Here is a 24,891-nt window from a genome sequence, read left to right as displayed (position 1 = left end):
CAGTAATCCTGCAGCCACGTAGCCTAATTGGTCGTTTTACTGTGTGGGCTTCTGCTGTAGAGGGCGGCGGTGACTCAGGGGCAGAGCGGCCGGTTAGTTCGATCCCGGGCTCCCCCTGAGTTAGTATTGAGGTGTCCTTGAGCAAGACGCGGAAACCCTCCGCCATCGGTGTATGAATGTGTGTGTGAATGGGTGAATGTAATGCACAATTTACCTGTATGTGTAACTGTAGCCACTGAAAATTCATAATTGTATATTATTTTCCAAGTTCATAGTTAAGTCACATTTATTTTAAAAACATAATTTCATGTATTTTTTGTGAAGTTATAGTAATGCTTTTATTTTGAAGCGTCACTGGTTTTACCCAGGACTTTTGCATAAGCAATCAAGTAGCAACTTCAAGCAGCAAGGTGCAGAAGCTCTGTTTCACACTGGTCACACAAAGAGACTGTTTAAAGTTATAAGAAGGGTCAGAAGAGACTGTCTAAAGTTATAAGAAGGGTTATTAGGACCTGAAGACTGAAGACATTGCCTTTAATGTACAGTAGCATGCAGCCAACAAGGTTATTTGTTTGTCTTTATTTTTGAGGGCCTCCTATGCCCAGCTTTGTGTGTTCATGTGTACCCCATAGTAATGATTTGATTGGCTGAGCACCCCATAGCGACACCATATATTGTAACATTTATTGTAAGATGTTATTTTATGATATTTCATTTTCACGGTAGATTTGGAGGGATTTGAAGCCAACAAGCCTTCAAATAAATAAGCAGAGGAAACCACTTTCCAAGGAAGCATGAGTTCAAGTCCGTTGCTCTCCCCTTGTCCGCCATATATGGGGACTAGGTTGGTGGAGGGTGTGTAGAGCCCAGGGTCACATTAGATGATTGACACAGGGGTGAAAAATGGGTTACAAAATCGTGGGATAAAAAATCACTTTCCACAGCCCATCTGTGCTTGGAGGTAATTACACGATGTATTGCGTGTGCTATATAAATGCACCTTTTACAATTTTACAACTAATGGACGGACCACTAGTAGTGGCAAAGCTTTCTCACTAGTAGAGTCCATCCATTAGTCATAAAGCTTCTGCTACGATAAGTTGTATGACTAATGGAGGGACCGTTGCCATTCACAGAGCAACAAAAGGGATTCAGATTTTACGGGGGCCAGTTTCGAATTGCAGCCGTCCGTAGGTCATCCATGGATGAATTCGGACATACTGACTCAGTATGTCCGAATTCATCCATGGCTCCGAGCGGGTCTTGATTCTTGATGAATTGAACAATGTGGACCCTGTTGTAAACAAGTGTAATGCTTAATTGGGTCGTCCACTCACAGTTGACAGTCTTTGTATTACAGTCTTAGTAGTACAAACTGTTAATAAATATTTCAATCAATCAATCAAAGACCCTGATGGTTCTCAAAGGAGCCATATTGTTTAGTACCGATGTAAATTTGGTTTTGAAGCCAAGCCATGCTTCCTCGACTAAAGAGCTCCTGAGCTCATCGGACTAATCCAGATTCTTCAGTTCAAGGTTAAAGGTGTCCACCCTGAGAGTGGGATGTTGGGGGGCCTCATGGCTTGGCAAGGCTTATTTACCAATTCCTCCATTACAAGTGCCTCTATTAATGTACTGCTGTAATGAATGATTAAAGACATTGTAATCAGCAAAGTGTATTATTAAAGGAGTAATGGCAGAAGAAATATCAACGCTGGTCCAAAAAGCTAAATGCCATTGTTGATATTCAAGGTTGCATTGCATGAATATAAGTTTGTTTAAAACTGCGCAAATAAATTGCCCCTATAGTGTCTGATGTCACCCCATAACAACCTATTGTAACCTCACAATCCCTAAAACATCACTCTAAACCAAACCTCTAAATGCAGAATTCTAATATCAATCTTTTACCAATACGCCTAACTCCAATATTTAACCATTACAAATGACCATTCTTCATTGGGACAAAAAACCTTTCGTGATTTTACTATATTTGTCAGGCCTTTTTTTTATATTTAAACACAGACAAAGATTGTACAAGGAGGGGTTTGATTATCTCCCTTCACGCATGCACACCTCACTGATCATAGGCCCAGGAGGGGCCATACTGTACAAGGTCCCAGGCAATAATCAAGCTCTTCAAATGGTGGCTAAATGTTAGCAGCAGGGGCTGCTCGTAGCAGTCCTCAGCTAAGAGGTATAGGGACTGAGGAATAATCCCATTTCTGTAATGAATGGGATAATACAGGAGAGAGGGGGAGAGGGAGAGAGAGATTGGTGGCAGTGCAGGGCTATGGATTAATAAATTATGAATAATGTGGTTGTGAGAAAAAAAAGGGAAAAAAAGGCTAATGATTCCATTAGCACACAGCGCGTAGATGAGAGGAACCAGGGGAAGGCTCCACTGACACTATGGCATCCATCTTATTAAGCTACTGGAGCTACAGTCCAAACAGTCCTCCGGATGCATAATGGAGCACATCTGATGAAAACACAACTCGCTGAAGTAGAGACAGTTGGTTTCTTTTACAACTAGGAAGGGGGGAGGGGTTAGTTAGTTTGTGGATCTGCTATATTTGAAAGGCTTTTTTTGGCAAACTTTTGGACAACTTGGGCATAATGCCATGCCCAAATGATGCATGCCAGATTGGAAGTGGAGTTTATCATGTACAATAATTGCTATGGTTGCCATTTGGATTATTTTGATGGGAAAACAAAAGAAAGGTGTCTTTATTAATACCATTGCTGGGAAAAGAAGAAGAAGAAGTCAGGTGTGCTGCTTCCTAGAACTAACAATATCCAGAGAGAATCTGGGGCAAGTACATTTACATATCACGCTTCCTTCTTTTTTATAAATCAACTTTGGCCTCACTGAATAGCAAGACAAGCACATGCGTCAGCTCTAGCTCTATAAAGGTGCGAGAAAAATACCGTGATGGACATGGACAAAGAAACATGCAGTGCCTGACTGTCACTGGCAACTTTCATGGAAAAACACAGCCTGTCACTGCAATCTCAACCCAATTATGAAGCTTAGCTGGTTTTCACTCTCCATCATTCTAAAACAGTCAATATGATTACCCAAACATGCTACAGTATATGCAATCACTATATATAGTGTGTGTGTGTATAAATAGGCCTATATATATATCTCGTTGCTGTCGGGGGAGAAACCAGCTATTTTATTACTCCTCCTTCACATTCAGTAGATCCTGTGATATTTTGTGGCCAGATGTCATTTCCTGGGGTCTAGCCAACTAAAAATACATCGCATGGATGCACCTGGGACGTATCCTCAGTGATGTATCCTAAGGTCAACGGGGTTTCGGGTCTTCCAACATCTTACCCCTCACTCAGGCGACCCAGCCGGGGTGATCAAGTCCCGACTTACGTCCCAGTAGCTACCCTCAATCAGTCCCACTAGGGCCACACAATCCGTTGTAACTACTCCAGAACTACTCTGCCAGGGCTGGGAGGTACGCTTATGGGGTTGTCTCCTGTCCGGGCCCCTCCTACGTCTCACCAGGTCCACTCCTGCTCTCACCAGGCACAGGACCTGTGCGTTGCCCCAGAGTTTCAGCACCAGACAACACCAGAGTCCCAGCACCAGACGGCCTCACCGAGGGTTGTTGGGCTTCCTCCTCACGGAGGACACAGGCTGGGGCGCTAACCCATACTGCTCACCCGGGTGCCGTCTACATTCCGGCTGTCACCCGTCTCTCCGGTGGTCACTAGACCTGGTTGTCACATAGTCTATTCCTATGAGTCACTATACATAGAAACTATAACTAAAACAAGCCCACATTGATTAAATCAATTAATTACCAGCTGCATTATTATTATCTGTGGGTCTGCTGCTGACGTTATTTCACTTTTTAGCTGCGCTCCGCTGTTATGCTCAAATTAGTGACCCTAAAGAATTCTGAGGCAACATGGCTGGAGACGAGGCAGCCAATCAGAACTGCTAGACTAGCCATGCCGTGCAGATGATGGGATGTTATGGGTTGTTGCCAGTGGTGGCAACTGTCGTGACAGAAATAAGCTAAGCAGCCTCCAAAAACCAAACCAGGCAAGCAACTGTGAATGAATCCACGTTAGGCTAGAAATATGCAGGCTTGGCAACCAGTGTTGCCAACTGGTGACAGAGCAGGCTCAGCAGAAAATGATCTCCTGTCGATCTCCTGTCGGGACTTTCACAAGCTAATATTGACCAGCTTGCAGCTGGTAAAAACATCGCATGGATGCACCTGGGACGTATCTTCAGTGATGTAATGATGTAGGACTATAGTAAATAATAAAAAATAAATCGCTATAAAATTGTGAAAAAATACATATTTAGCCCCATGTTCGAATGCCCCCGCCCCCCCCTGTACAAAATGGCTAAAATGGCTAAAACGAAAGAAACAGCAAATGAAAAAAATAAATAAAATAACACTCATCTTTTACTTTCTCTAATAACAACCTTGAACATGAAACTTGGTTGAAAAAAAACTAAAGTCGTCCAACTACTGTACAACCCTCTGTGCCGTGGGTTCAATCTAAGGGACTAGCTATTGATGGGTGGGATGTATGGCATAACATCCATCAGTGTGTACAGTTCTTAGCCACTCGTAGAGTCTTAGTAGTGACACTTTTTTATTTGACTTTTTTGGGGGGGTTTGTTGTGATGTCTGTGACATGCTGACTGAAGTATGAGTCTGTCACGTGTGTCATCAAGCTGTCAAACAGAGAGAAATAATAACTGCATAATGTAACGGCTATATATAGAGAAAGAGAAAGGGAGCTTTGCAAAAGCAACTTAGCAGTTTCCCGTAAGCACCCATGAGCTGTTTATTCATCCACCATTCATTTCAGGAATAACACTTGGAGAATAGTTGAATTTACATTTAGACTGAGTTTAAGTGTGTGTGTGTGTGTGTGTGTGTGTGTGTGTGTGTGTGTGTGTGTATGCACATTGCACGGATATTCATGCACATGCAATTCTCTATTTATTGCTGGCCGCACAGGAAGAAGTGGGAAAAATATCGAACAAAAGACCGGTGGAAAACATGGAAGAGACAGCCCATACTGCAGAACTTGTCCTCTATCCATCTTCCCCCCAAATACAGGACCCTGATGGGCCCAGTACTGTGTGTGAACTCAATTATCTCTCCCCCTTTCCACTGCACACATAATATTCACCTCGCTCATGACAATATTTAAACCATAATAGATTTTAGGGAGATGTATCTTGTTCAAATTAGAAAGCAGATTTGAAAAATACGCCATCGTGGGCGGAAGCCATTCCCCGTTAGTCAATAATTACACAAACGGTAATGTCCCCCAAACAAACACACACACAGAGAGAGAGAGAGAGAGAGAGAGAGAGAGAGAGAGAGAGGGAGAACGAGCACATTAATGGGGAAGCAAGTCTAGAAAGGAATAGGGAGATGATGCATCAGAATGCAACATTAAGAAAAGAAAATATGTGGAGGAATAGGTAAAGTTGTATTTACATGCAAAGTGATATTCACATTACTTCTATGAATATTGAAGGTTATGGTGATAGTATTAGTGCAATTACAGAAATACCCTGGGTTGATGCATTTTACTCCAAAGTGTTCATTATGTCCCACAGCTACAAACTGAGAAATGTACGGTTCCACATCCCGGTTCCTGCCACAGTCATTGTTCCTATAATTTTGAACAATGCTTCCAACTTTCTGAAGTCCTCAAAGATTCCCCAGATGCCATTCCAGTCTCCTGGCTTAACCCCCATACAAAAACTAAAAATGGTATTTGATTAAAGGCAGTTGCAAAACGCAACCCAGGAATATTAGTGAACTGGAGGACATTGCACCTATGCTTTCTATGGCATAGGCAGCTCCCGGCAGGATGCGCCGGGAGAATCTAGACGCAGCTGCACGACATGAGACTAATTGATTAGAGTGACAGAGAGAGAGAGGAGTGTATGTGTGTGTGTGTACCTACTGTATGTGCGCGTCAATTTAACATCCTATGGCAGGCAACAATTTCAAACTTTCCTTTTGCTTTAAGTAGCATGTAACGTCATGTAATGTAATGTCAAACTAGGGGGTTTGATTCTGAATCCATTCCAAGCATTAGTTTTGCACAAAATACACTCCTTGGGCTAAAAACAGCCATAGCCACTTGCCCAAAATGTGCTGACCTCATCACATTTGTGCTGACCTCATTTTGTCATGACGTCTATGGCCGTTTTTAGCCAATCGAGTGTTTTTGTGCAAAACTAATGCTTGATTCAGAATGGAACATGAAAACCCCCTAGTTTGACAATTCACATGCTACTTAAAGCATAAGAAAAGTTTGACATTTTTGACAATTCTGACTGACATAAAGTAGGATGTTAATGGAAAAGAATTGACCAATAGTGACAGCTGGTCAGCAAGTGGATTCATGAATGTATGTATATAGACAATATTTTAAGCCAATAAAAAAGACTATATACCAAATTTCCCACTTTAAACAAAAGAAGCCTGTCGGCTTCCGGACTGAAAGGAGAGGAAAAAGCAGAAGGGTGCATTGGAGTGAAATCTGTGTTTTGTCAAAAGAGCAAACAACACTGTCCATGTCACCCATGCGTTGGATGGAAACAGAAACTCATAGAGCATGAGGGTAGAAGGGAGAGGCCAACGGAAGACATGGAAAATTACGTAGAAAACAAAGGGAAACACTGGGTGCAAATAAAAGATTGTGTATAATGAAATAACAAGAGCAGCCGCCATTATAAATGGGAGAACAGGTGTGCCCCTTAACCCATTCGCCTTGGCTATGGGCCAGCTGGGGACACAGCTACTGCCGCTCTGCTTTGCACCACAGATGGTGCTGCAACCGGTAAAAACAACTAAACAGGCTGCACAACAAATCCTGCATGATGATAAACAAGGATGATGTTCTTATCTATCATTTAAAGTGTGCGCACGCAGAGGTAAAGTTCCTGTCCACTACTACTGCAGAGTCTAACGATACAGATTCACAGGACACGAGCGTGCTGCGGACGCTCTGTAAATCACAATTACGTCTGTAGCGGTTGTAGGTGTAGAGCAGGGTACCCCAATAGGCGGCCCGCGGGCCATTTGCGGCCCACAGAGCGCCCCCTTGTGGCCCATGAAAGAATTAAAAAAAAAAAAAAAAAAAAAAAGTTTTTTTTTTTTTTTTTTTAAGGGTCCTAGATATAAATGGCATTAAATCGGGGTCAGTAGCCTATGCATGTCAAACTGGGCATCCTTTTCAAATGGGGTCTTGCCCTGAAAATGAATTTTCAGGGCAAGACCTCGACCTCGCTCGTGCAGACTCGGCCCCCAGCCTGGTACGCTAGTCAAAATATGGCCCTTGAGGAAAATTAATTGGGGAACCCTGGTGTAGAGGGAGAGCTTCTCCGTTTCTCCTGCCCGTCTCTCAGGACTACTTCTATGGGGTCAGCATCAGCAGTTCTCCCCTACTAATGGCGATATAGGATATTTATAGGTTTGGATTTAAGAGAAAACAAACGTACAACTCCACCGGGTCCGTTAATATAGCAAAACACATGTATAATAAACTATAGAGGTTATAGTACGCTGCTGTAAGCAATGTCAAATGCAGTTGTAAAAACATGAAATGGAAATTCACGCACTACAGCCACAATAAAGTCAGCACAAAACGATGGTTTGTAGATTCATACTGCAGGTGCTTAATGTTTGTATTCTATTAACCCTTTTGGGAGCATTATGTTATACTTTAGCTATTGAAAAATAGCAGATCTACAAGCTCATAGCGCAGCACTGAGTGCCACGCTACGAGCTTGTACGTAGGTCTGTTATTTTTTAATATAAATTCTTTCAGAGCCAACGTTTTTTAACTCAAATCTTTGCTTCTGGGGAAGTCCCTGGAACAACATATTTTCAGATGGGGGTCGGCGGCCAATTACATATATAATCTTGGGGGTCCTTGACATGAAAATGTTTAATAATGACTGACATAGAAACAGGATTAAGAAGACATTTGTAGAATCGTCTAAATGGGTTAATTGCAGATTCATATCCCCATAGGAGGGTTGTGATCCAGGACCAATACAGCGAGACCATCCGGACAGAGGTCCGGATGGTCATTGCAGAAGTTATCCCGGACAGTGGGCAATTCAGGAAATGGCAAAAGGACCAAACTAGGACGTTTCAATAACAGCTGGCCAGTAGCCTACAGGTTGTAAGGTCAAGCCACAGCACCACCTTAAGATGTTGTAATTCATTAATCAATTATTTGTAAAGTAAGAATTACAATAATACGAATCAATACGAATTTAGCCATGGTTAATTAACAATTAATTGGCGTCCCTTATGATCCAAGTGTTACTGTACCACTTTTGCTACTGTGAAAGCTGAACATGGTACTTACCGCCTGCTTGGCTTTGGAGATGTCGTCCATCTGAACATGGAGATCTTCAATCTCCACCTCCATGGACTTGCGGGCCTTGACCGCTACTGCACACGTGAACTCCGACTCCTCCAACTGAAAATACAGAGAGGTGGAGGTTGGGAGAGTTGAGGTGGAGAGGAGGCAAGGCCAATTTGCAGCTTCTGCAAATTCGCTCTCATTCATAAGTCTCATTAAAAACACTAAACCTGACCCTGTTACTTTACAGGAAATGGAAACAAAGAACCTGTGTTCCAATGGATCCATTGTAGTTATTATTTAGTAACACGCTCTTATTTAATTGGTTACATATGATTAAAACCCGCAATTAAGTACTGTCATATTATTATCGAGAATAGCAAAAACAGCTCATCCACGAGTTCACAATGTGTCACATTTGACACTAGTATGACAAAGTACTAAAGTAGGGCATTCATTTATGGGAGTGGGGGGGGTCAGGATATTAAAAGTTGAAATATGCAGATAAAAGGTTTGTGCCCGACAGCATGGATGTAATAATGTGAATCAGTACTCCATTCAAGAGTAGTGTTACACAGGGGAGGGAGTCATCCAAGAACCATAGGAAAATTAGATTGGTTGACTGTACTCTGTGTACTGTATGGCCTTGTGACAATTAATGAATTATCTAGAGCCGTCCTTCACTCTACAGTACCTCCTTCATTTTATCTATGGATCTATCACCTCCGTTACCGGTCCATTCATCCATCCATCAATCTGTCCCTCTTCCTTAGTACAGTACACAAGTACCATTTATCCATCTTCATTATTGTATCAATCCATCTTCGATACCATCTATCCATCCATGTTATTCTGATGTCCATTATTCCATTCATCTTGTTTAATGTCTTGGCTATTCATTTTATTAGCTTTTTATGCCTTTATAGATAGGGAACTGTAGACAGGAAAAGGGGAGAAAGATGGGGAGTGACAGGTGGCAAAGGAAAGATGGGGAGTGACAGGTGGCAAAGGCTGTCGGGCTCTGGAGTTGAACCCGTGGCACGCCGTCCGGCCTTGTCTTGGTTATTTTATACGTATTGGCTATTCTACCCCCCCCCCCTCCCCCCTCCCTCCATTCAGGTCTGTCATTATATTTTACTTGACGATTAACTGCCATACAAATAATTGCGATTAACGATTGTGTTTTGTGTATTTAACATTGGAACATGAAAATACATTTCTTTTAGGCTTCTTCAACAAACATTGCACACGGCAGATATAAAAACAAGATAAATCAATGACATACTGAATTATGTACAGTAAAGTACAGTATACTTAGTAATAGTGACAAACAAAGAGGTAAAAGCGCACACAGTGCACACCAATAGTGGGGAGGTGCTGACCACAGGAGATAAACTTGATCAGAAAAGGAGAGGTTGCACAACTTGTAGTCACGATGCAAATAAGCATTTGCATCGCGACCTCTCAACAAAATCATACTTCCACTATAATAGTGGAAATAGCCGATGCACAAGCTCACACCGCAGAGTGAGCGTGTACATCTGCCATTTCCGCCATGTCCGCTATAACAATTGTTAAAATCTCAAATAATTGCGATCGGGGCGATGGGGAAGCAATCTCCACGGTACGTATGTATATATTACCTGGTTTTTGAGTTGTGCGATCTCCCTCTTGCTGGGCGCGTTGTTCTTCATGTGGTCCAACATGATCTGTGCGTCGCCCAGCAGGGCTTTGGTTCTCCTCAGGTCCTTCCTGAGTCGTTTCTCTGTCTCCACGTCTCTGTGACTCACCTGGTGGGACAGGGATGCACACGCTCAGTCAGCACAACACCCAGCAAAGAAACAACAACGCAGGAAAACACATTTTGAAACACGTCACTGGTCAGCGCTGGTGAACGTGGGGCGAACGTCACCTCTCTTGGGATATTCCAAGTTCCAACTGAAGCGAAATACACAGCATCGCCCCCTTCGCGCCGCTCAATGCAACGTCGCGCCAAGTCGTGTCTCTCTAACATAATCGTGCCGCTCTAACAAATATTTTATCTTGTGGTGGGAATGCACATTTATGAATTTGTTCATTTAATAGACAAACCTATAAAAATTCCCCCACATATGTTCATCCTTCTAACGATGCTATTGACCATTAGAAAGATATGGACTGGTAGAGTTCCGAGAAGAAAAACAAAACAAAAACATCTTGGGATATTTTTGATTATTGGTACATTACTTTCAAGCCATTTCTATTCAGATAGTACAGTGACAGGAAAGGGGCTGGGAGAGAGAGGACACACAGGCCAGATTTGAACCTGTGATGTTGTGATGAGGTCAGTGCCTTTGTGGTAAAGAGGATTGTCCAAAGGCATGTATTTTTCTTTTTGCTCCTAATGAGGTGGCGGTACAGTTTTTTTCCCCTTCCCATTAGGGCCAAGTGCCTCTGGTAAACACTTAAAAATAACACAATGCTATGTGGTACAAATAGGAGGTGTGACTAACATGTGACTCAACACTCTACATTCAACACGCAGCTTACATAAATCTGCCTTAGCACCGGAGGGACATACCGCACTCCAAACACACTGTAAGCAGACACCACGTCGATCTGGTGTGACTTAGCACTCAATACTTGGATATGTGTCTACGCAGAGGAGCCCCGTGTTCTTGCATGCATTTCTCACTAATTTGGCAACACTCCACCTAGTCTCACGGGACAGACTGTTGACTCGGTCAATAAATTAAAAGGAAAAGAGGGCGCTGTTTTTCCTTAATTTTTTGACGATGGGTTTGCACAGATTGCACTCCACCTACATAACACTCATCGTTGGCTACGATGGTTGTTTGTTAGCAACCGTTTTTTGGCCACCAAGATAGCCGTGTAGTTATGGACTACATGGGAGAGACACCGGCATCATCTCGCACTTGAAGGGTTGATGATGGAGCATCTTAAACGGTACTAAAGGACTTAAGAGAGAGGCACAATGAAAAGAGACAGCCCATCACTGCAACTAATGGCTATTTTGGTAGTTGAACATTATTGATTACTTATTCGGCTTTTAAATTTAGCTCGAGCTTTATGTGCTAACTAACAGAGCTTTCTCCCCAATTTAGTCGCTATGCCAATTGATTCCTCCCCACACTCATTTGTGTATCGGTGAATGTAATGCACAATCTATGTAAAGCACCTTGGATAAAGGCGCTATATAAATGCACCATTTAACGTCACTGCTGTTGTATCTTACGGATCACCTGCCACTGAGGAGCCCCCATTGGGAGGACGTAGAGCCTTCGTCCTACTCCCCCCCCCCCCCCCCCCCCCCTGAAAGGTGCCGATTCAACCCGTAGAAATACATGCAATGACCAATATCACCGTCCTTGTCCAGCCTCCCTCCCCTGAACACCCTGTTTGTGACTGTAGACGAACACCTATGACGTTTAAACGTCATTTAAAACCAAGGAAAGGTAAATAAGCTAATGTTAATGTACCGGGATCAAATTACATTACAGTTTGCAGATCTATATAGAGCAAATAAGAATAAAAAATTTCAATTGATTTTTTACATTTCATTTGATTAATCATTGTACCCCAATTCAACCCAACTCAAGTCTGTACGCGCAATACAGTCTATTCTCTAAATAAAGGGGAAGAGGGACGGAATATTTGTTTGCCAGCTGTAATGGGTGCTAATGCATCAGTATTTTTTAACAGAGTAATTGCACACACCCAAACAACGAACGTCTGGATCATGGCAACGGTATAGGCTCCCAATACGTATTTTGTTAGTTCCTGCATAGAATTTAGAGAAAACACTGGTGGGCAGTTATCAGCTGAGTTTGCCAGTTTATTAGCCACAAACTAGAGGCCTGGCAGTGTTTAAAGAATTTTGGCTCAAGCAGCACCATGTTTTATTGCTAGATTGGTACGTACAACCCTTAAAACAAGGCACTAGCAATGTAGAAAAAAGAAATACATTTGTTTGTGTTTGTGTGTGTGTGTGTGCGCGCGCACACGTGCAGTCCTGATTCTTCTAGACCTATCAACAGCATTAGACACAGTGAACCACCCGCTGCTCCTACACACCCTAGCTGATCTAGATATTGCTGGGACGGCACTAAAGTGGTTCTCTTCCTACCTAACCGACCGGACCTACTGTACCAGGCTTCTTGGAAAGGTTTGCTTTTATCCCCCCGAACCTTCCTAACTGGGGTCCCGCAAGGATCTGTACTGTGTCCCCTCCTTTTCTCCATGTACACTAAATTTCTTGGCACTGTCATCTCTGCTCACAATTTATCTTATCACTGCTATGCAGTTGACACTCAACTGTTTCTATTCTGCACATCACTGCATGCCTGGCTGACATCTCACAGTGGATGTCTCACCACCTCAAGCTGAACCCATACAAGACTGAGCTTCTCTTCTTCCCAGCTAAGTTCTTCCCCATGCAGGAGCTAACTACTAAACTATTAACAATTTCAATAGACAACAGCTTGGTATCTGGACAACAACCAAGAACCTTGGTGTTGTCCTGGGGTCTGAACAGTCAGCTCTCATTCAAAGCACACATTACAGCGGTCACTCGATCCTACAAACCCTCCTCCTGCGTGATTATTGATGACAATTTTTTTCTATGCATTTGATGTTTTTGTTTTTTTACTTAGTGTAAAGTGGATTAAAAGAGTCTGCTAAATGCTTAAATTGTGTGTGTGTGTGTGTGTGTGTGTGTTTGTGTGTGTGTGTGGGGGGGTTGCCAGTCAAGCAGTGTTTTTGCATCACACTGTTGGCTCACAAAATTGGGGGCTTGTTGTGAGGGGAAACGCATCTCGTGCCGCCAATTGAGAAGCAGTGAAAATAGCAGCTCTGTGTTATTAATATTCACCTCTCAAGAGTCACTCTGTATGCATTACTATATTTAGCAACTTTCCAATCCAGCATTGTTGCAGCCTCCACATGTGACGGCCATGACATACGATGTTGTCGGCGCAGTTAACAAAGTGATTCATAAACATTCCTCATTATTTTGTCCTGTCATTACAAATGTTAGAACTTTCTGCCAACTGTCTTAGCTATGCATTATTTATCTGTCATGCTGTCAGGCAGTGGGGCGTGGCATGCAAGCTATGCATCAGTTTACTGTAGGTGTTAATCTGTTGCAAAATTGTGATCGTTATAATACATATGAGGATGATCCATTATTAGTTGAGCTGCGAAGTACGAGGCTGTCTTTTTTGTTTGTCTGCCAATGATGTCCAGCGGAGGATGCTGAAACAGCTCAGCTATGCACACCTCTATTATGTTGCCTTGTATAGATGTTCCAGTAAGAGTTGTTCCAGTAATAGTTGCATTGGTTTAAAAAAAGTATGTATATTTAATCAAGTACTGTACTTAAGTAACATTTTGAGGTATTGGTTTACTTTACTGACGTTTTTCCATATTTCAGTACTTTTACTGTCACTCCACTACATCTCAAATGGCAAATATTGTACTTTTACTCTAGTACAATTATTTGAAAACTTTAACTACTAGTTGGTTTCAGTTTGTAGATTAAGATTGTAATTGCAAAACATACATTAAAACTCATTCACTGCCGCGTACGCGCTCTTCAAATGGTCCTCACCGCTGCGGCCTTCAGCCGGGATTTTGAAACCAAAAACAAATACTGAGTGACGGACGATCGCATTTTCTTTCCAGTTTACCAGCCACAAACTAGAGGCCTGGAGTGTTTAAAGAATGTTGTTATTTTTTTTGGTTTTTAAATCCCTACGAACATTTTGTAACCATGATCATCGTTTTTTTAGTTATGGGCCACTGAATACTGTAGCTTGTTTTTGACACAAAAAAAAAAAGAAATCTGGGAAAAGATTCAGAGATAAATTTTTCTAAATCTGATAACGTTGAGGCGGATGGCAGGTGAAATCTTCATTTCCGGTTGTATCTGTCAGGGAGTGTTTACCTGGTCCTGGGCGGACAGGAGTGTGTTCAGGGAGTGTTTACCTGGTCCTGGGCGGACAGGAGTGTGTTCAGGGAGTGTTTACCTGGTCCTGGGCGGACAGGAGTGTGTTCAGGGAGTGTTTACCTGGTCCTGGGCGGACAGGAGTTTGCCCTCAAGGTCCCTCCGTTCTCTCAAAACCTTCTGCTTCTCATCATACTCCTCTTCCAGTTGAAGCTCCACCTGCTTCATCTGGACACAAAACACAGAAAAACAAATACATTCACTGGGGGTGCACCATTATGAAATTATGACCGATCTCCGATTTCCGGTTATTTGCAGGGTCATATCTGCCGATACCAATTCTGACCGATTCCGATATTACACAGAGGACCACAATGGAAACAAGCCTAGGCCCTATAGGGGCTTGGCCCAAAGCCTGTTAATAAAGTATTAAATCAATCAATAGATAGCCTATACTCTTTTCCAAGTGTCTGTTTTCACAACTGAATGAGATGAGTACACAAATTAAATGTAGAAAAATGAAAAGTTTATTTTTACTTAAAGGTGTAGGGAAACGGAAATAGTGATCAATATATCTAGAAGTTTCAGACGGTTTCAACATGAAACACTGGTCAGAAGTTTCTGAACCAATCAGAGCGTCGCATTCCTTCAGGCGATGGGACGGTAGCTAGGGACGGTAGCTATGCTACAGTATACCCAGCAGCATGGTGTGTGTTTGTTTACAAATCCGATGGTTGGCCAGCTGTACCAGTTTACTGTTATGTGGCTTATTTCTACCCTTTTACAGATACATATTTTAGCGTGATGATTAAGTTGAAACCGAGTAATACACTGTCTGGATGTTATCTTGAATGGGAATAAAAACGGAGAATTTCTGTAATCAGTAGCAGCTGTGCTGCACGGACGCGCCGATATGGGGAATTAAACGGGTGAGCTTCATTTTTATTGGCTTTTATCGATGTGTATCTCTACACGTCATCACGCAGCACGTTTTCGTTTTAATAAATAAATAATGGACTTTTAAATATGGACTATATATAGACTATGATATAAAAACACACAAATGAGAATTTGCCAATTTTTTTGGCATCCATTGTTAGGTATGCCCATATGATGACCACGGATATGGTCTAAAAGTGTGAAAAACATCTTTTTCATTTCACTACGCCTTTAAAAAAAATCATCATATTTGATTTAGCTTTTGTTCTGGACTAGAGGCACTAGACACTTCATTTATATTGATCTCATTGATGATTTTCTTTTACATTTTTCATTTTAAAACATTTTTGCTAAATAATCTGTATTATTTTGAGATACCGATATGGCCTTTTTATGGTCGCTATGGCCTATAACGATTATGCTACTGATTAATTGTGCATCCCTAACATTCACCCTTTCCATCTTCCCACTTGTATACGATACATCACAAAGTAGTTGAAGCATTGCGGCTGTTTCAAAGATTACTTTTGGTGCTTTCCGAAGATATTTACAGTTTGATAAATGATCATTAGTGATGTGGATGTGATGACTCAACAGCTACATATGCAGCATTCATTATTCATTACACTCGGACAGAACTGTCTAATAAGTTCTGCATTACTGTGCTGTAACACAGGCTTCTATACCAAAAACAAACACAATATCTGGACTCAACTCAAGATATAAGATATTATTTATATCGCCCAGCTGTATTTGACACTCGATGCCAGTTTATGTTTGAGAAATAGCCTAATAGTCGTTGAATATTGAGTCAGCTAAAACCTCATTATCATACTGTTTGAAGAACGCTCTTTACAGTTCCAAGCAGCCAGGCAGCCATAAAAAGTTACTTCTATGAAACAATACAAGAGGTTTTTGCATTAATTTATATATACTGTGCATAATGTATCACTATGCAAAAGTCATTAAATCACACAGTATACATAGTCACAGCTTCCCGCTTCACTAAGTGGGGGGGGAAAGGGGATAATTTGTGTGTGGGCAGCAGCGGGGGTGGCCAGTACTGCGAGAGAAAAAAGGAAATCAACAGCAGCGGTGCAAAACATGCTTAATTACAACAAAGTCAAAAGACCGCCTGAACCGACCGTCCACCCACACACACGTATAAGCCAAACAGAAAAAGGGTATTGATATCAGGTGGAAATGAATACACCAGTGAGAGGTACCTTTGTTGACCTTTACAAATTACAATGCAAAGAAAAACAGACACGTTAACATAATGTAACCAGCAACCTGTATGGAAATAGAATAGTGAATAAAGATCCAACCTACTGTAATTAGCACAAGTCTGAAAAAAAAAAAAAAAAAAAAAAAACATTTACTAGGCTCGGCGGGGGCATGTGTGAATGGGGTGAATAAATGGACTAAAATGCTTGTGATTGAATAGGTAATTATGCCCGATTTATCCTGGAAATAGCAGATCTAGAGTGCAAGCAATTCGATCAGCAATTTGTGGTATGTGGAACCGGTGCCCAAATAAGTATAATTACCGTAACGATGAAAGCTTTTAATGTTATTGGCACAGTTGAAACGATAGTTATGCCATCCATTATCTGAGATGATTTAACAACGTGTTAGCTAAACCGTGTGGTTGCTGTGGCAACTATTTAATTAGGTTTTCTAATGTCCACAAACTATTGGCTCCAAAGCATTACATCAGGACTTGATGATCTGCCTGTCCAACATTATGGCAAGATTATTTTTACCCAACTGAAATTGCATTATTAGCACAACCGTCCCATAATGCTTGTTTCCCATTCATTTACATTTTACACTATAGATGTTTCATAAACTCTTAAAATAATATGTCACTGGTTGGCCTGATTTCAGGCTTAAACGTTTAAAAGGACTTTCTGAAACATTTGGAGGAAATATCTGATCTACGAGCTCAAATGTGTTGCGTTGCAACGCGTTGTAAGCTTGTAGATCTGCTATTTATATTTTATATATACATACAACAGTACATAGGGTTTAACTGGATAAGCAAGAGTGTGTGTGTGTGTGTGTGTGTGTGTGTGTATGCGTGTACAGTACTGTATGTGTATGCACAATTGCACATGCCTACCTTCTTGCTGCAGGACTGTCTGATCTCCTCTACTTCATCATCTTTGTTCTCGATGTCCTTGGAGTGGTTCTGGCGCAAACGTTCCATCTCCATCTCCAAACGCAGCTTGGCCTGAAGGACACACACACACACACACACACACACACAAGCACAGTATATTAGAGGAGCACTAAGACAGTTACTATAGACGCATTTTCCAGACAACGTCACGCTGATAAGAAAGCGGTACACGCATGCAGGACGGAGTCAAAAGTTGTCACGCCACTCGTGTGTAAAAATGCATCCCATCAAACTCTCAGATGCGGTTTTATCTCAGAGTGTGGAAGAAGGTGGTTTAGGATGGAAGGATGTTTACTGTGATCTCTCAGCCTTGAAATGTATAACTATGTTTTATGTTGTGTGTAAACAATTATAGCGATTCTCAAAGCAGTTGTCCTCCAAACCACACCTCCAGCACTCCCCCGAGTCCCTTTGATCACAGTGATAGCACCAGAGCCTGCTTGATCGCACAGCTGTATCCCGTCAAACCAACAATTTGGTCCGCTGTGCAAAGGTGTTGCGCGCAGACTGTGGCCAACTACAGTAGAAACCTCCAAGCTCTCGTAGCGCAGAGTCAGACATCTGTGGGTCTTATTTAACTGATCCACACTTATTATAAATACAGTATTCATGACTTATATATATATATCTTAATGGTCTACAACTCAATGGCACCTTGTCATGCAGTACAGTCAAGCTGGGGCTTAACCAGTAAAGGTGACCACACTGTACAATATCGGCAATCTTGGTGTCACCCCAAATTAAATGTAAGCGTCTTGACTGTTCAGACTGTCTAGGAGCCTCCGTGGGCTATGACAAGACATGTCAGACCAGAGACTACTACAGTGCTTTTATCAGGGAACATACTGCACCAATTTGACCGGTTTCATTTGTTAAAACAAAAGGAATGAATCACTATCTGCTAGTCTTTGTACAGACAGTTTAATAAAAACAAATGTCTGGATATATTTTTAGCTCCCTTTGGAGATTTTACAACCCGTGTCGTCCTCCGCAAAGTCAAGACTGGGTTCAAAATGTTCCTCCATTCTTTTATTTGTTGTGTTTTCCGAAGGCAAAACATTCATTGCCTGGGCATACTGTAGGTTGCAGTTTCATCACAAAATCTGACAGGTTGACTCTAATCAACTCACGGTATGACAAGATGAATATTCAAGATATTGCATATTTCGCGTGTGACAAACGAATGTAATTTGGCCTCATGGGAGACAAGCACACATTCCCTCCATCAGCACACGTCCAAGACAAATCGGTAACAAAGGATTCATTTACATGTAAGGCAATCTGTCAACAACAGAAGTTGCATCAAACCTGTGCTGCCTGCAATGGGAGAGGAAGTCTGCTCAAGGCCGTATGTTGGCATAAGAGAACAGAATACAGTTCAGAGCTGCTGTTTGCTCATGGTTAAACAATAGCTTCATTGAGCTACACAAGCACAAGTAGCCTTCACGCTGCTATGCGTTCAACAAGCAATTCCGTACACGGACAAAAAACAAGAAACGCACCTCGACCGTCCGTACCTTTGATTTATGTGTCTGCATATCACAAAGCGTGCTCCGTTCTAAAGTCTTGGCGCATACAGTAGTATTGCATTACATGAAATAAAGGTGTGTTGTACGCAGGGACATGCACACATCACAAACAAGCCCACGGGCTTTCCATTATTAATTTGAAGTAGAGTAGAAGTAGTGCTTCAGTCATATCACACAGGTATATTTTAACATATATTGACAGGAGATAGGAGATGTGTGTGTGTGTGTGTGGGGGGGGGGGAGGGGGGGAGGGAGTTGGGTTGAGGCATGTTGTGCACAGGGGTCAACCGCACCTGCTCCAACATCTGGATGGTGCCGGCCTGTTCGTCCAGCTCCTCTTCCTGGTCCTTGACCTTGGCCTCGAGGTCGCGGAGCTGCTTCTTGACCTTGGCGAGCGAGGCCTCGTCCTTGGACTCCTGGGAGTTGAGGTCCTGGAGCTCCACGTCCATCTGCTCCAGCTTGACGTTGACGGCCACCATCTCCAGGTCCTTGTCCTGAAGCGGAAAGACCGGCAGAGGAGAGGCTGTGAACACATGCTCTGATGGAACACACGTCTATTGTACAGTATATCAAATGACAGGAAGTCGTGGAATCATTAACACCCCCCGTCACCCAGGACGAAGTTCTTTGTCCTTTCTATTAGTAACACCCGACGCCCAAGACGAAGTATTGTCCAAAAGACAAAGTTTATTAATATGAAAACGGATCCGGTCCGTCGGTAAAAGTGGTCCGTGTTTATAAATCGACTGGGCACTTTAATGTAATGGATTAAAATTATTATTATTATTATTATAATTAAATCACCCTGGGCAATTATTGTGTTAACTGGGTGTAAATAGAGGTTATGCACTATGCGCATGCATAAAGTGAATGTCAAATCGAGTGGGAAATCGAGTGGCAAAGTAAGTGGCAAAGTGAGTTTAATGTTGTTTAACGTTGTTTAATGCAATCATATTGGACTTTTCTGTTTGGATGTATGGGCTGTCAAGGCCAGAAAGTAGTTTTATGGCGTTCCCCCATAACTTCCTGGTTTGATGATGATGTCACACGCAAAACCTCTATATGCAGGTACAAACATATAAACGCACGCACGCTCTGGATAAGCCGCTCAGGGTAGGAGCATTTAAAATGGCTAAACTGTAATTGTAAAGCAGGGAAAGTGTCGAATTGTGTCCACTGAATCAACATTATGGTTGACATACAAAAAACACAACATAATAGAACAGAAGAATACAGAGTAGAACAGTGCGGATCCGGTCAGAACGTGTTTGGACCGTGTACCTCCAGCTGCTGTCGCAGACTGAACACCTCCCCCGTCAGCATGTCTTTCTCCCTGGACAACTTCTCCCTCAGGCTCCTCTCTCTCTGCACCTCCTCCTGGGACAAGCTCTGCTCGCTGTCGAACCTGGAGGCGCACGCAAGCGGATCAATACACATAGTCATACATGCATTACACATGCACACTGTATACAGTATGGACACAGCATTGTAGCGCAGCTACAAGCAATCATGGAGCTTTGTCTGTTCTGCTATAACAACAGTAAAGTACCACCAGGACCGTGTGTGTGTGTGTGTGTTTCTCTCTTTGGTGGCACGGCCTGTGCCAGCGCGTGTGTAAATGTCATCAGAGTCGATTCGCCCCTGTGAGCACTTATCTCCACATCCGCCTGTTTTTAACTTGAAATCCGTTAGTTACACAATGTAAGCCCAATCCCCATGGCAACCAGAGGTTCCTTCTTACACAAAGCACAAACTGAGATTCACATGCACGCATCTCTCGTGCTACCCCCGACACCTTTAAAGAATTGGTGACACACGAGTCACGACTGCCGTTTATCTAGGACTTTGGCACTTTAGTAGGGCTTATCTGGTGTGGCCCATACAGCAGCCCTGCAGAGATGCAAACTACTAAACAGAACCGCCGAGCAACTTTCACCGTCTGCAAAAAAGACTATTGATGAAGCCTAATGGGGCATGGAAATATGCCTGTGTTACTGCTAATGGGACAGTTAGTTGTACATGCAATTAAACATTATGCAATGCAAAACTAGTGTCATTACAGAAGGTATCGGTTCTGCTCAATTCAGTGCCATCTAGTATTAATGATAGTTCTGAATATGAATACTAAGATACTGTACAGCCTGTGAGTTAAATAAACATTTGCCTGCACTCTGCATGAGCAGGCTTTAGTATTACTATAGCCAATGAACCTCTGACAAATAACACGCAGTAAGGAAATAACGCAAAGGAATCTTTGTCCCCAGATCAATCAACTGAAAAGGGGGTTGCATACTGTACTGCATGAATGTATACAACTCTATGATGTTATAATATTAACATCAAACGGGCTCTTTCCATCGACAGTATGAAGCCTGGCTGGTGGTTCGTGTGTGTGGGAGGGACATCGTTTTAACTTTAAGGCATGTGAATGTCCCAGCTGTTGGCCTCATTGTTTGGTGATGTGAATCACGCAGAGAGAGAGAGAGAGAGAGAGAGAGAGAGAGACAGCAGGAGAGCTCAGCTGTGCTGGAGAGCTAATAAGTAGAAACTGGATGTTGCGAAGCTTCGGGGAGGCAGAGGGAGACCCGGGGTTTGTGAACACTGTGTCTGTGTGTGCGCACGTCTAAGTTAATCTCTAGTGCGTGTGTATGAAAGTGTACTTTATGCATGTTTTGTTTCACAGCAGAAGTATCATATCAACTTCAAGCGTGCGTGCGTGCTTGCGATGACTTGTGTCCATGTACTGACTTCCTCTGCTTCTTCTCCAGGTCGTGGTTGCGGCTCTGCTGACCCTCCAGGTGGAGTTTGGTGTCCTGGAGTTCTGCCGTCAGCCTCTGACACTTCTTCTTCAGCTGCTGGGAGGTGCGCTGGGACTCCTCGTTATCTGCCTGCAGGTCACTGATCTACAGGGTGGCGCACGCACACACACACACACACACACACACACACACACAAAGAGAATCCCCCAGGGAGTTGAATACTGAGTTTCAATATGTCCCCGCCATGGAAAGACATGGGATGTAAAAAGGAAAAGGCTTGTTATTCAATCGTCTGCCTGCAGCAATGCGTGGCACGGTACTGCAACCGATGACGTATGTCCATCTGTGAGGCTGTGACTAATAATAACTTGACGATTGGATCATGGGTGCACATATTTTCATTTGGAACGTGGTGGGAAATTATCCGCAGGCTGCGCAGAAGAGATGATTAACTTTAAGGGGTTCAAAAGGCCAAAAGGTCAGAATCACAATCAGCGTCAAGGTCCGAAAACAAAAAGTGGCAAATTCTCTTGGAACGCTGCACTTCAAAAACATCGAGGTCACAATCAAGGAAAAACATCACTATAATTAGTCATTATCTCTGCAACGGACAAACATAGAAGAAAACGTGTTGGCACTAAAAATGGTTGTGTGTGTGTGTGTGTGTGTGTGTGTGTGTGTGTGTGTGTGTGTGTGTTGTGTACGTACACATTGAAGACAAAATTAAAGTAAACACAAAAATGTAAGACAAAAGTGGAAAAACCACACCCTCACTTCACACGGGAGTGATTTTTAATTTATTTTAATAGAAACCTAGAATATTTTTCCTCCATTTAAATAAAGAACCCCTTTAGCCTTTGCCTTTGCATAAATTAGGCTTCTAAGACTACACTGGTAGCTAGCCAATGCTAAAAAGTAAAAATATACTTTCCAGATAAGTTTTGTGAGACTTGACATAAGCTAAAGTGTTGGTTAGCCTCAATAACTGCTCAGGCAGGTGAAACAGAGATCGAGGAGGAAAATGGACAGAAGGTGTGAGTCAGAGAGAGAGAGAGAGAGATAGAAAGAGAGAGAGATAGAGAGACAGAGAGATAGACATAGACAGAGACAGAGAGACAGAGTGAAGGACGGGGAATTTCAGGACAGCTTCTGTTACACCACGTCTTACTGAGTGAGCTGTACTCTCCAGGTATTCGAGGCGTTATTGTACGCTCACGAGAAAAGACGAGCTGTCAGAAAGCTTGGGGAGGGATCGAAAATAGGTCTTTTCCTCAATCTCCTCCCAGTAGAGGAAAAGACAGGCTTATAGACAGAGCCAGGATAAAGGAAAATGTAATTATGAGCGTGAGAAAGGGGCAAAGTGAATCTTGGTTGGCGCTATGTGAAGGGGGAGGTGACAAACAGACATATTGAGCTTACTACACAGCATGGCATCCCCCTAGTATACCTTTTGTGTCCAGATGTAATTTCCTGGGGTCTAGTAGGACTATCTATAGTAAATAATAAAGAAATTGCCGTAAAATACGTATTCAACCCCATGTTTGAATGCCCCCGGCCCCTGTCAAAAATAGCTAAATTAGCTAAAACGAAAGAAAGCAGCAAATGAAAATAACAAACAATTACACGTATGTTTTACTTTCTCTAATAACAACCTAAAACAAGTTATCCTTTGAGCTTACCCTCCTCTCCAGCTGTCGCTTGGTCTGTTGTTCCAACTCCAGCTTGTCCTCAAACTCCTGCTGTAGCCTCTTCTTGGTGAATTCTATCTCCCTGATCGCACGCTCGTACTTCAGCCTCCACTCTCCTCCTGCCACAACACACATCAGCACCAGTGTTCGTTTGGACGGCAACATTTAGATTCAGTTTCAGTCATAGTCTTTTGAGTCGTATTTTAGTCACCTGGAAAGTTTTACTTTTAAATCCAGTTTTAGTCGACCACCACCTTTTTTTTTTACACTTGGTTGCATGCTGAAAATAGACAATCTACAAGCTCACAACGCGTCGCACCATGTGATGAGGTGTGATTTCCACCATTACCATTAGTGTGATCCATTTCTAATGTTGAAGGTAAAGAATCTAAAATTCTAATGTTCTCTAATTTTAGACTATTAAGCGTCGACCAGTGGTTTTAGCATCTGGGTGGACGCGAGGATCTCGGAGGGGACAAAATGTTTTTATTTTGTGAATTTAAAAAGGCCTTTTCACAACACAGCCATACTGAAATGCTGTGGCGACACTGTGCTATATATATATATTTAATAGGACCCAGATGGATTGTAATGCTGTTTGTTTGTATGCGTAAGCAATCTCAGTGACAAATCACATGCGGTACCTGCATTTATTGACATGATTTACACGAACGTTTAGCGTGACAAGATAGCGTTTAGGGCTGCACAATATATCAAAAGATTATCGTCATAGGGAACATCAACATATCTCAAAAGTAATCATGCATCTTGTTTTTTTCAGGTATTTGTTCATCTCAATAATCTCAATAATAGATTAGATGAAAATGTTTGGAGTGGAGCAGGGAGAAACTAAATTGGTGGCATATTATATCTAACAAATGATAATTTATTAACCCATTTTGGGGGCGGGAAACCCTTTTGGTGTTAGCATTATGTTATGCTTTAGTTTAGCTATTGAAAAATAGCAGATCTACAAGCTCATAGCGCACCACCGTTACAAGCTTGTAGGTCTGCTATTTTTGAAAAATAGAAGAACCACTGACATAGCTTTTTCAGAAAACTGTCAGGATGTAGAAGACATTTTTAGAATCTGATCTCAGATCAAAATGGGTTAACTAAACTAAGATTTTAACTAAAAAGGGACAAATCTTTAAACGAGGCAAAATAAAAGTGTAGACTACTAAAAGCTGTTCCACTGAATTAATTGGTCTGGCGTGTCATTATGCATGCATGTTTTACGATGGCTTTAGTTTAGTTTAGAAAAACAATATGAAATTATGAACAACCTATGGATTCGGCAGGAGCTCATCTCTCTTGGTCAACGTCAAGCCGGCTCAATGAGCCAGGCTTAACAGCAGGCTCAGGAGTCAGGACACTCATTCACTTGCCATTACCCTCCATTCACTGCGGGGTCCCATAGGAGGGACACGTATTGAATAGTGTGTGTGTGTGTGTGTTA

At 42.3% G+C, this 24,891-nt stretch overlaps 1 protein-coding gene across 15 annotated transcripts in view; it reads right to left on the bottom strand.

Annotated features, from left to right (window-relative positions):
- Window positions 1–24,891, bottom strand: part of myo18ab (myosin XVIIIA b) — a 157,603-nt gene that overhangs the window by 21,609 nt on the left and 111,103 nt on the right. For all 15 annotated transcript variants that reach the window (XM_083773508.1, XM_083773517.1, XM_083773505.1 and 12 more), the window contains 8 exons: window positions 23,424–23,551; window positions 21,734–21,888; window positions 20,267–20,390; window positions 19,279–19,479; window positions 17,397–17,507; window positions 14,456–14,560; window positions 10,032–10,178; window positions 8,392–8,505 (listed from right to left, as the gene is read on the bottom strand). In XM_083773508.1, coding sequence (XP_083629634.1) covers window positions 8,392–8,505; window positions 10,032–10,178; window positions 14,456–14,560; window positions 17,397–17,507; window positions 19,279–19,479; window positions 20,267–20,390; window positions 21,734–21,888; window positions 23,424–23,551 — 1,085 coding nt within the window. The remainder of the gene's footprint in view (window positions 1–8,391; window positions 8,506–10,031; window positions 10,179–14,455; window positions 14,561–17,396; window positions 17,508–19,278; window positions 19,480–20,266; window positions 20,391–21,733; window positions 21,889–23,423; window positions 23,552–24,891) is intronic.

Source organism: Protomyctophum parallelum (assembly GCF_964188405.1).
Source record: "Protomyctophum parallelum genome assembly, chromosome: 9".
Taxonomy (NCBI): Eukaryota; Metazoa; Chordata; class Actinopteri; order Myctophiformes; family Myctophidae; genus Protomyctophum; species Protomyctophum parallelum.
This window is presented reverse-complemented; position numbering and strand designations above follow the sequence as displayed.